We start from the raw sequence: 12,611 nt of genomic DNA, 5'->3' as shown, positions 1-12,611 counted from the left end.
TAAGAATAAGTATCGTTTGGGGAAACATTTATTTTAGTCACGTGTGCCTATATGTAAACGTGTTCTGGTTTGTCATGTAAAATGAATTTGTTACCGCGGTTCTGGTCCGAACAGTTTGTTTTTAATTTTTTTTTTTTAAGCTTATGTGTTTATTTTGAGAGAAAGAGAGAGCGTGAGCTTTAGTGGGGGAGAGAGAATCCCAAGCAGACTCTGAGCCGTCAGCATGGACCCCGACAGGGGGCTCGACCTCAGGCACAGTGAGTTCGTGACCCGAACTGAAATAAAGGGTTAGACGCTTAAGCAGCTGAGCCACCCGGGCGCCCCTGGTCCAAACAGTTTGAAAGCACTGCTCAAACGACGTGGGTAGGAAGGTGACATCTCAGGGTCAAAAGTCCGTGGGTTCCGGGGGGCGATAAGGCCCCAAGTAAGCAGACCTTCCAGAACCTCACTTCTGTGAAATGGGGATTGTTGGCTTTCTCCACGTTTCACGATGTTGTAAAGCTTGGAGAAACAGGAGAAAGACAAGTACGGAGCTCGGTACAATACGGTAAGCTCTCAGGAACGTTAGCCGTTAGGCGTTGTTACACGTTTAAGACAGTGTCTGGGAGTGGGCACAAAGCCAGAGTGTTCTCAAAGAGGACAGGCAAGCCCCGGAGCTGACCCCTTTCCTCTCACGGTCCACCCTCTGCCCTCTCAGTCCCAGCCCCTTGACCGCTGTGCAACTTTATGCGAGTCACTTAACGCCTCTGAGTCTCAGTCCCCTCATCTGTAAAATGGGCATAATAATAGTACCCATCGCAACAAGGGCTGAGGAGGTGCGGGACGTTAATATGAGTACGACACCGCAGACAGCTCCTGCCACACAGAAGGCTCCCGAGAAATTGTAGTGGCTGTGAGTATTGGGATGACCCCTTTCCATTTAACCAGATAGTGTCTCCTGCTCTTGTTTCAAGGTCCAAATGTCCCCTTCTCAGAGAAGCCTCCTCGAATTCTAGTGACTTGATCTCCACCTTTATCTCCACCTCAGTTGTAGCTATGGTGTCATGAAAATCACGCATCCACTGTCCTGCCTCCCCGACTGGGTTTTGAGCCCCTTGGGGGGGTAGGGGCCAGGTCTGCCTCACCCCGGGTCCCCCCCCCCCCGCCCCAAATCCTGGCACAGAAGCAGCCTCACCGAATGAATGAACAGATGACCGACCAGCGTGCCCGTGTGGGCAGCTGTCACCCATGACCTCGTTTCCCCTCCTGCTGGGGCCCTGTTGTCAGCTGTCTGCGCTCGGGGACTACAGATGTCCTGAAATACAGCTGAGCAGATTCTGCCAGCCTGCAGGGTTGCGTCGAGGTGAAGGGCTTAGACTTGAGATCAGGCCCCCACCTGTCCTGGTAACTTGAGGCAAGGTTATTGAACTTGGCCAAGGCTGTTTCTCATCCTGAAAGTGGGGTTTCGTTGGGCTTGTGAGAATTGGGTGAGCTGGGGCACGGTGCTTGCAAAAGGAAGTACTTCGCACAGGTTAGGGACAGGGGCTACTGATGATTATTCTCGATCAACAAATGCCCAGTAGGGGCCAGCTTTTTCTGACACCTTATAATCTGAAAGAAAAACCGCCCAATGTGGGGAAAAATGGTGAATTTTAGGGTGGAGCATCTCCTATCCAATTGAAATTCTTTAATATGGACTTCACACCAACCCAACTAGAAAACCTTGGGCAAGTGACTTAGCCTCTCTGAACCTTGGTTTCCTCATCTGTAAAATGGGAATAATGATAATACCACACCTATGGGATTACTGGGGGGCGTTTGAGACTTGAAAGAGATGGGAGAGCAGATATCCAGTGTGACAATGCTCCAAGCAGAGGGAATGGCCCATGCAAAGGTCCTGAGGCAGGAACATGCCTGGTTGTGAAAGGAAAAGCAAAGAGGCCCGGGTAGCTGGGGCTGTAGGTGGGGTTGGGGTTGGGGGCGGGAGAGTAGAAGATGAAGCCAGGGCACTGGCAGGTGCCTGATCATGGAGGGCGCCATTGACCGCTATAAGGACTTTGACTTTTACCCAGAATGAGATGAAAACCTGAAGGCGGATAAGGTCTGACTTGGTTTTCATAGGACCCCACTGTGTGCAGGGTGGAGAACAGAGTGGCAGGGACGAGGGTGGCAGCTGGGAGGACCAGGAGTTGTCTGGGAAAGTCCAAGGGAGGTTGGACCCAGGTGGGGACAGTGAAAGAGACTGGATTCTAGAAATGTTGACTCTTGAACAACACGAGAGTTGGTTGAAAACACACGTATATATCTTTTGACTCCCCAAGAGCTTAACTTACAAAGAGCCTCCTGTGGACCAGAAGCCTTCTTGATAATATAAACAGTTGAATAGCACATATTTTGTGTATTCAATTATTGCAACAAAGTAGTGTATTCTTATGATGAAATAAGCTACAGAAAAGACAGCCTTCTTAAGAAACCATAAGGAAAATACGTTTACAGTCTTGTACTGTTGTTTATGGGAAAAATCTGCATGTAAGTGAGCCTGAGCAGATCAGACCGTGTTGTTCAAAGGTCAACCGTGGTTTTTTTTTTTAAGTTATTTATTTATTTATTTTGAGAGAGAGAGAGACAGAGAATGAATGCAAGCGGGGGAGGGGCAGAGAGAGAGGGAGAGAGAGCATCCCAAGCAGGCTCCGTGCTATCAACGCAGAGCCCGACACAGGGCTCGATCTCACAAACTGTGAGATCATGACCCGAGCCACATGATCAAGAGTCAGTCACTCAACCGACTGAGCCACCCAGGTGCCCCAAGGGTCACCTGTATTTTGAAGGTGGAGGAATAGGATTCGTCAGTGGATTGGAGAGTTTCGTGTGATTCCTGTGCAGATTTGACAAGAGCAAATCGCCTAGCTTAGCACGGCGCCTCGTACCCAATAAGGGCTCAGTAAGTGTCCGTTGTGCTTAATATTATCATTGGTGTTTCTTGGAGCTCGCTGATGCCCTTTTCTTCCCTGTGGGTAAACTGAGGCCGACCTCCAGTTTAGGTGGACTCCACAGCGGTGCCTGGAGACCCCATCGAGGGGAGGACCGTGGGGACGGAGGCCCTCTAGGTTGCCACCTTGTGGTCCCTGTGCCAAGACCAGCAGAGGGCAGCAGAACCCCACAGAAGGCCTCACTGTCTGGGCCGAGCCGGTCCCGCGGAGCTGGCCAGGGAAAGGATGTCAAGACCAGCCCAGGATTCATTCGCTGAACTTTACCGAGTACCTACCGTATGCCCAGGCCCATGCCAGGCTGCGCCCTTCGAAAGCACTGCAGTGACAGCGAGGACACAGCCTGGTCCAAGAGTCCATCATCTGCACAAGATGAGAGCGGGCCTTCCGGGTTATTGGGAGGGAAGGGATAGGAGAGAGCCCCCAGATGGGAGGCCGGTTTGGGTTTGCGTCCTGGCCCTGCCTCTTAACTGCCCCGTGCCGTGTGACCTCAGGCAAATGACTCAGCCCCTGAGTCGAGTCTCCCGTTCACCTCTGTGCCATGACATGGGGGTGGCATCCCGCGAGCCCCCTCTCGCCACCCTGCCCGGCGTTGTTCTGAAGGTGGGTACAATAAGTGGGTGCACAGTGACGTGGCAAACTGTGAAGTGTGCCACCGAGAGGGGCTGGGTGGCCGTTTCCAGCATCGTTGGAACCAAATACCTACGTCTCCTGAGGCTGGGAATTTGGACTCCAGGGCCCTCCGCCAGTGAGAAGAAGGAAGTGAACTTGGGCCGTGTGGCCTGGTGAGCGTCGTCTCATCTCTCGGTTCCACTCTCCTGCTCACCTGTCCACTGGGGGTGGTGGCAGGCCCACCCGCAGAGCCCGTGCAGAGGGAACTGAGCAGCGCCCGGGAGCCCCATGGCGCCGTGCGCTCGGGCCTCGTAGCCATAATGAGCGGTACTGACCCAGTCTGTATAGGCCGAGTCACCCGTGTTTCCTGTGTTCCTGTTCCCTGAAAAGAGGGGGGCATTAAGCAGTGCGGGCCCCTGCCCCGCCTCCCACCAAGGTGAGAAGCAGGAGTTTGCCAAGAGAGAGCACCCCATCCATCGGTGGAGCGAGCCGAACAGGCGGTGTGCGGGCTTCTGGAGGCTCAGTGGGGGAGGGTACGGGCTTCCCGGGCCGCAGATGCCCCCTGAGCCCACCATGTCTCCCGGCAGGAGAGACCTTCCTTCCCTACTACACCGGCCGGGCCATCGACGGCATCGTCATCCAGAAGAGCATGGAGCAGTTCAGCACGGCTGTCATTGTCATGTGCCTGCTGGCTATCGGCAGGTAGCCTGCTCTCACCCCCACGCCCTGCCCTCTTGGACCACAGCAGGGGAGGGAGGTCAGGGGCCGGCCAGCGCCTGAGGGGGCTGTGCCCTGGTGGGCCGGTCACCGTGGTAACCAACAACGAAACTGGCTTCGAACCACCTCCTCTTGTCCCTAAAATTGGCTTCGGTCCCTGAGGGTTCCCCTTTCGCCCTCCCTGGCTATTCTCCAAGTGCCCTTCTGGAAGGAAGAGGGGTCTGACCGGCAAAGCTGGATCCTTGTGCCCAGTGAACACAGTCCCCTCACAGCCCTCACCTTGGGGGACTCCAGGCAGGGAACAGGGGAGACCGTGCGGTGGCAGCAGCCCTGGAAAGGGGCTGGCTCGAGGTTGGGTCCCTCCCTGCCTCCCCCCTGCAGAGTGGCCCTCGCCTGCCAGCAGCGGGAGGGGGCAGCTGGGTTATGGTTGCTGGTTGTCGCAAGGACGTCGTGCTATATATAACATCTCTTATCTGCAATTAGCTCATTTGCCGCAGGTATTCGGGGAGGCATTTTTACACTCATATTTGCCAGACTGAACATTCGCCTTCGAAACCGTCTGTTCCGCTCGCTGGTGTCTCAGGAGATGAGCTTCTTTGACGAGAATCGCACAGGTTGGTCCTCCTGCGGCCTGGGGTAACCTCGGCGGCCTGGGGCCCAGCCAGGGTGGGCTGGCCTCCCGTGGAGGGATTAAATGGCTGGCTTTTCCTGCTATCCTGTTCGGGATAGAAACACCCCCGGGGGCCCTGCCTGAGGCCGGGAAGCTGGCCTGCTGGCTGAGGTTTTGGTATGAGCTGTGGCCACTGCAGGGGGACCCTGGCCAGGCCACTCCTGCAGGAGCCAAGGCCTTGCCTTCCGCTGTTCTCTGGGAAGCACCAGGGCGGTGGCCCGAGAGGCTCAGCTCCAAGGGGACGAGAGGGTTGGGGTGCGGGACAGAACAGGCAAGGCAGTAATAGTATCCGGCCTAGATCCCAGGCTCTGAGATAGAACAGCCTGGGTGCAAGCCCTGGTTCCACCACTCGCTAACTTAACCCCTCTGAGCCTCTGTTTCCCCATCTCTAAAATGGGGACAATGGTAGGAGCTACCACGGGCTTGCTGTGAAGCTCTTGGCCCGGCAAGTGCTCAAAGTTTCTCCTCCCCACCAGCCCAGATTATTATTTCTGTCCCCTCTGCCAGTGACAGGGAGGAGATACGGGCTTGGTTCTGGCTCAGTCAGGGACAAGCCACGTGGCACCAAGTGACCCTTTCCCTTTCTGAGCCTCGGCTGCCTCCTCTGTACCGTGGGACGTGACGTCACAAGATGCTCGCGAGGAGGGCTGGGCTCAGAGCAGCCCTCCGGGGGGTGTCTTCTCTTCCCTCCCGTCCCCACCCAGAAGGTGGGGGACGCCTGAGCTCCCTGGTGCCTGTCTTGGAAACCCCCCAGTGTCTCCTGCCCCCACCCGCAGTGGGCCCGTTGCCACGGTGGGGACTGAGCCTGCCTGTGTTCCAGGGGACCTCATCTCCCGCCTCACCTCCGACACCACCATGGTCAGCGACCTGGTCTCCCAGAACATCAACATCTTCCTGCGGAACACGGTCAAGGTCACAGGCGTGGTGGTCTTCATGTTCAGCCTCTCGTGGCAGCTGTCCTTGGTCACTTTCATGGGCTTCCCCATCATCATGATGGTGTCCGACATTTATGGCAAGTACTACAAGGTAGGTCCTGCCTGCTTCCCGCTGGGGTCTGTGAGCCGCTCCCGAGGGAGGGAGGCGCCCCAGGAGGGGCTCGGGGGCACCACCGGGGGCTGGTGAAGGACTCAGCCCGAGCGGGTGCGCTCCGTACATTCATTCATTGTGCGTTCACTCATTCAAGGAGTACAGGCCCCGGGATGCATCAGTGAGACAGAAAAGCTTCTGCCCTCAAGGGGTTTATGTTCTTGCGGAAGACGCAGACGATAGCAACAATAATAATAGCAACAATGTGTAATATGGTGCAAGATGGTGAGTGCTAAGGAGGAAAAGGAAAGAGAGAGAGAGAGAGATGGGGAACTCTGGGGGGGGCTGCCCTTTTAAATCGATCTTTCTGGGGCGCCTGGGCGGCTCCGTCGGCGAAGCGTCCAACGGGGGCTCAGGTCACGATCTCACGGTTCGTGAGTTCGAGCCCCACGTTAGGATCCGTGCTGACGGCTCAGAGCCTGGATGGAGCCCGCCTCGGATTCTGTGTCGCCCTCTCTCTCTCTGACCCTCCCCCACTTGTACTCTGTTCCTGTGTCTCTCCCTCTCTCAAAAATGAATAAACGTTAAAAAGCATGTTTAACTGGTCTTCCTGAGGAGGTGACATCCGAGGAAAGAGGTGGACAGCTCGGGGAAGCGTGTTCAGAGCTGGTGCAAAGGCCTTGCGGTGGGACGTGCCCGTATGTCTGAGGAGCCTCAGGGAGGCGGGTGATGCCAGGGCGTGAGCAAGGGAGGTGATGAGGGTCGGGCTGCGGGCCTTTGTGAGAACTTTGGTTGACGCTCTGAGCGCAGCGGGCGCTGGCTTTCCGCAGAGGGTACGTTCGCTCGTGTGGGGGAGGCTCGGGCCCCGTGAGGGCGGCCCTCAGCCTCCACGCAGCTGTGGGTGGCTGCAGCCGCTTCTGTCCTTGGTGCAGCCTCCGCCAGGCAGGTTGGCCCGCGAGCTAGCCCCCCACCTCACCCTCCTCCTGCTCCCCACACTGGTAGGTGCTCCAGAGCCAGAAGGGACTGAGGCCGGGGTTAGACAGGCGCGAGCGGCTCTTTCCCCAGTGACCCAGGCCGGAGCGACAGGCTTTGACACGTGATTGGCTCAGCGTCCCAGGCTCATTAGAACCTTTGGTGCCCGTGACCTTAGGCCAGCCCCAAAATACATCCACTCCCCACAACCATCGCGTCGCCTCCTGGCAGAGTCGACCGCCCGGGAGGGCCCTCTCCCCCATGGTTCCGGATCATGGGTCTCTGTTTTCCTCTCTCCGCGTAGAGAAAGTAAATATATGAGTTGGAACTGGTGCCATTTCCCTTCCTCTGCTCCCGCCCCACCCTTCCTGCCTCCCTGCCAGCCCCTGGGACGGGGCAGGAAGCCCAGAGCCTCCCCCCATCTGCCCATGCACACCTCAGGCCCCGCCAGCAAGTTCTGTTGGGTGGGGCTAAAGGAAGCTCAACGTAGGTCTCCTACTTGTACCTCAAAGTGTTGAATCTAGCCACTGAGTCATCGCCACAAGCTACATGTGCACTGTCCACAGCCAGACATGACTCAGGGCATGGCATGGCTCCACCCAAGATGCCACAACACACTGCATGCTTCCAACGGCCTCGTGGGACATGCCCCTGCACGATCCTAGCCTGGCCTCTCCAGCAGCCTTCCTCTATGGCTTGACGATATAAGCATCTTACCTACTACAGGGCCTGAACAGCTCTGCCCAGGGGCTGCTTCCAGAACTCTGGTGGGCGGTAGTCGGGTAGTCCTACACTTGGGACTACCTCTCAGCTATCCATACCCAGTCATATACGCAATGCAGGCGCATTTCACAGCCTTCTGCCACCATCTAGAACTCAGCTAGGAGTTCTGGAATCTCTGTGCCCACCCTCAGGCTCTACCATAATTTAGTGTATGTTGATAATATGAACAGCACCCCCTTCATAGTTGGTGTTTCTTGGATAGTGTACAACCTGAACAACCATCCAGAGCATCCCTGTCTTACACTAGCACAGGATCAGGTGTTGAGGCTCCTTTTCTGAGAGGATTACCAAAAACTGAGCCTGCGATGGTGAATAACCCCCATTTGGTCCTGGAGATGACTTAATAATCAGCTCCCCATCCCTCAGGAGCTGGAACCTCAGGACCTCATCCCAAGAACCCAGCTGGAGTCTATTCTGTGAGTCTGTCAAATCGAGCTAGAAGGAGAAGGGAGACAGTGGGGATCTCGGTCTTATCCTCTTGTCCCTGGAACTCCCTGCATAGGCCTGGCACCAACTAAGGGTAGGAAAAACCCAAAGAGGCGTAGAGGCTGTTGGATGGTAAGACTGTCTGTTTGGGGGTCTCCTCCTTCTCGTCCCCACTCCTGCCCATAGAGGCTCTCCAAAGAGGTCCAGAACGCCCTGGCGAGGGCCAGCAGCACGGCCGAGGAGACCATTAGCGCCATGAAGACAGTGCGGAGCTTTGCCAACGAGGAGGAGGAGGCCGAGGTGTACTCGAGGAAGCTGCAGCAGGTGTACAAGCTGAACAGGAAGGAGGCGGCAGCCTACACGTACTACGTCTGGGGCAGTGGGGTATGTGGGGCAGGTCCGACTGTCGGTGGGGGTGGGGGATGGGACACCAAGATGGAGAGATCCCTCCGTCAGGGCGCGAGCCTGGGGCCCTGCGTCTCCGTGTCGGGCTGGTTGCCCTTGGCTTCACTCTGTCCCACCTTTCTTTCTGCTGGTCCCTGGGGCAGATCTTTCTGGAAAAGAATGCAGCCTCCCAGTAGATGTCTTCACAGGGCATCTCCTCAGTCCCTCTCACCTGGGCATGGGCTTGCTAGGGAACATCCTCGCCCAGGAAGGGAGTCACCCCGAGGCTGCCGTCTGGCAGGTCCTAGGTCACAACCCCACAGCCCCCCACTGGAGTGTCTGGCCCCTCCCTGGAGGACGGGGAGCTCTTGGAGCCCATTGCTGTCCGTTGGCCACATCTGGGAGGGAGGTGGGCACAGCGGGGGTAGGTATGAGGAGGGTTTGGAGTTTAGGGGGGAGAGGGAGTGTGATCCCAGGGCACAGGGCAGGCTGCCCAGCCAGAGAGGAGAAGGGGCCCAGAAGTCCAGCTCAGCTAGCCAAGCCGCCCAGCCATCTGCCCGCCGACAGGGATGCCTTTTGCCCCCTGCACAAAGGTGCTGACCTAGCTCTAACCCAGCTGGGGGTTCGGGGCGGGGAGAGGCAGCGAGCAACCCTGGCCTGTCATGGGTGTTCGGGTTCCGCTCCTGTCCCACCTGCCAGGCGCTGGAGGTGGAGGGAGACAAGAGCGTCCCGGACGCAGCCCCTCCTTCAGGGAAGCCGGTGGGGCGAGGAGACACTTCCCATCGTCCCCCTCCGTCTGGCTTGCTGTGCGACCTTAGCCAGCCAGCCGACCGAACCTCCCTGAGCCACGCTCTTTGCGGCGAGGAGGAAGACACAGCTCCCGCTTGGCCTGGCTGAGGCGCTTGGGCTGCGTGTGCGGGCCAGGGCCTTACAAAGGAGGCCTTGTTCTCTGCCAGGCCCGCGGCTCCCTCCAGCTGGGGGCCTTCGCAGGGAAGAAGTCCGGGGCCCGGGAGCGGGAGGGCACGTGTGACAGCCGGCCACCAGCGCCCGGCCGGAGTCTCGGTCTGTGGCTGGGGGGAGGGGGGAGGGAATGGGGGGCGCGGGGGGGGGTCTGAGCCGAGACCCCCGTGACCCGGGCCCCCTTGCCCTCTGCCCGCAGCTCACCCTCCTGGTAGTCCAGGTCAGTATCCTCTACTACGGGGGCCACCTCGTCATCTCCGGGCAGATGACCAGCGGCAACCTCATCTCCTTCATCATCTACGAGTTTGTCCTGGGAGACTGTATGGAGGTGAGGGGCCGGCTCGGGGAGGGGGTCCTGGGGAGCAGGAGGGATGCGGCAGAGGGGTCTGAACGGGGGAGGGAATGCTCCAGGTGACGGACAGATGGGGTACTTCTCAGTAGGTGGGGGAGAGAACATAATACCAAGCATGACAATAATACTACCAAGTGGCAGCAGCTGTGTTTGTTGAGCAAAATGACAGGGACAAAGGTCACTTCAGGAAAGGCTCCTAAGAACACCGTGAGGGGTCTTAGTACTATTCTACTTCCCAGTTCTCAGAAAAAGAAGCTAAGGCTCAGAGAGGTTAAATGACTTGCCCATCGCGTTTGTGGGGGGACCAGGTTCAAAGCCAGATGGGTCTGACTTTATTTTAACCCACTTTGTAATTTTTTTTTTATTTATTTTTGAGAGAGAGAGAAGGAGCACAAGTGTGGGAGGGGCAGAGAGAGAGGTACAGAGTATGAAGCAGGCTCTGAGCGGTCAGCGCAGAGCCCGACGCGGGGCTCGAACCCCCGAACCGTGAGATCATGACCTGAGCCAAGTCGGATGCCCAATCAACTGAGCCACCCAGGCGCCCCTGTTTTAACCCACTTTATTTTTTTTTAATTTTTTTTTTAACGTTTATTTATTTTTGAGACAGAGAGAGACAGAGCATGAACGGGGGAGGGGCAGAGAGAGGGAGACACAGAATCTGAAACGGGCTCCAGGCTCCGAGCTGTCAGCACAGAGCCCGACGCGGGGCTTGAACTCATGGACCTCGAGATCGTGACCTGAGCCGAAGTCGGCCGCTTAACCCACTGAGCCACCCAGGCGCCCCTTAACCCACTTTAAAGAGTAGGCACCACAGGGCGCCTGGGTGGCTCAGCTGGTTAGGCATCTGACTCTTGATTTCAGCTCAGCTCATGAGCTCACGGTTCATGAGTTGGAGCCCCGAGTCAGCCTCTGTGCTAACAGCAGAGCCTGCTTGGGATTCTCTCTCTCCCTTTCTCTCTGCCCCTCAAATCCCCTCAAAATAAATAAACTTAAAAAAAAAAAAAGGGGCGCCTGGGTGGCTCAGTCGGTTAGGCGTCCGACTTCGGCTCAGGTCACGATCTCACGGTCCGTGAGTTCGAGCCCCGCGTCGGGCTCTGGGCTGATGGCTCAGAGCCTGGAGCCTGCTTCCGATTCTGTGTCTCCCTCTCTCTCTGCCCCTTCCCAGTTCATGCTCTGTCTCTCTCTGTCCCAAAAATAAATAAACGTTAAAAAAAAAAATTTAAAAAAAAAAAAAAAAAAGAGTAGCACCACAGAACAAACAGGGGTTGTTTTAGATTCCCTTAATTTGGGTTTCCCCAGGAGCAGACCCTGAGATAGGGAGCAGGGGTGCTCACGTCCCAGCGCCCGTTGGTCACTGCTGAAGGATGCTTGGAGTAGGGGCGTTAATCCCCTGGCACCGAGGGATGGGCCTTTGTGTCCTCCACTGATAAAGCTGGGGGCGTGCATGGGGGAGAGGATGTTAGCCTCTGCAGGAGATGACACTTTGCATTGGCGACAGTCATACCTGTATGTCATTTGACACAGCAATTCTGCCTCTGGGAACCCGGGCTGCAGAAACACCCACACCAGCGGCCAAAGGCGGTGGACACTGAGGGAAGGAAGCATTGCTTCTAAAAGTGAAAACTTAAAGCCTCCTCCGACGCCCACCGGTCAGGGATTGGGCCAATAGGGCCCGTCTGTGTTCCAGAAGCAGTATGCCTGCACTATAAAAACTAGGCAACAGCCACAGAAATGGGGTGCCTCTGTGTGTATTAGTATGGAAAGGACCCCGAGACCTCGCGTGAAGTGAAAAGGCGAATCTCAAAGCAACAGGAAGGGTCTGATCCCACTGGCGTAGTTTTTAAATGTCAGAGTTATTTATCATATGTGTGCGTGTGTTTGGAAACGCCCGGAGGAAGGACTGGAAAGATAGAGGACGTGGCTACCTGTAACGCTTGTATCTTAATAGGAATGATAAGATCTTGATATTCGTGATAACGGTCCCAGCTGTGCTGTATTTTTTAAGTTTATTTGAGAGAGAGAGAGAGAGAGGAGATGGAGAGAGAGACAATCCCAAGCAGGCTCCACACTACAGCGCAGAGCCCGATGCGGGGCTGAGATCGTCACCACCTGGGCCAAAACCAAGAGTCAGACACTCAACCAACTGAGCCCCAGGTGCCCCCCACCCCCACCCCCCTGCAGCTGCGCTGTGTTGAGGGCCTACTAAGTGCCGAACAGTGTTTCCATGGAACAATGATGCTGGTACTAAGGTCACTCCTGCTTCCCCAACCAGGACACCCAGTCCTAGCACAGAAGGGCCTGAACTCAGGAACCAGCCGTGCCTGGGTTCAAGTCCCACCTCTGCCACTTCCCAGCCGTGTGACGTGGAGGAAGTTACATGAACTCTCTGTGCCTCCGTTTCCCCATCAGCAAAAAGGAAATAATGATAGAACCTACCTCGTAACATATACAAAGTGTTTGATGAAGTGAGTCATCATTCTTACTCACATTTATACGGTGTATATTTTTACGCGAGGAGAACGTATAGCAGAAAGTAAGTTTTTAAAACCGAAATTTGAAAAAAAACGCTGTGGCAGCCGAGAGGGGAAGGTTCGACGTCCTGCCACATCTGGCTGGGTCAGTTAACTTCCCTGCCCTTCCGTTTCCTCCTCTGGGGGGTGATAATGCCCCTGTGCAGGATGCTTAGCTAGAATGGCCCCAAGGCACTGGTTCCAATGTGTTCTGACAAAAGGCATTGGTATTT

At 56.3% G+C, this 12,611-nt stretch overlaps 1 protein-coding gene across 2 annotated transcripts in view; it reads left to right on the top strand.

Annotated features, from left to right (window-relative positions):
- ABCB9 (ATP binding cassette subfamily B member 9) overlaps positions 1-12,611 on the top strand; it is a 28,615-nt gene that overhangs the window by 6,986 nt on the left and 9,018 nt on the right. For both annotated transcript variants that reach the window (XM_030336426.1, XM_030336427.1), the window contains exons 3-7: positions 4,166-4,280; positions 4,779-4,909; positions 5,786-5,991; positions 8,359-8,556; positions 9,716-9,844. In XM_030336426.1, the coding sequence (XP_030192286.1) occupies positions 4,166-4,280; positions 4,779-4,909; positions 5,786-5,991; positions 8,359-8,556; positions 9,716-9,844 (779 nt within the window). The remainder of the gene's footprint in view (positions 1-4,165; positions 4,281-4,778; positions 4,910-5,785; positions 5,992-8,358; positions 8,557-9,715; positions 9,845-12,611) is intronic.

Source organism: Lynx canadensis, chromosome D3, assembly GCF_007474595.2.
Source record: "Lynx canadensis isolate LIC74 chromosome D3, mLynCan4.pri.v2, whole genome shotgun sequence".
Classification (NCBI taxonomy): domain Eukaryota; kingdom Metazoa; phylum Chordata; class Mammalia; order Carnivora; family Felidae; genus Lynx; species Lynx canadensis.
This window is presented reverse-complemented; position numbering and strand designations above follow the sequence as displayed.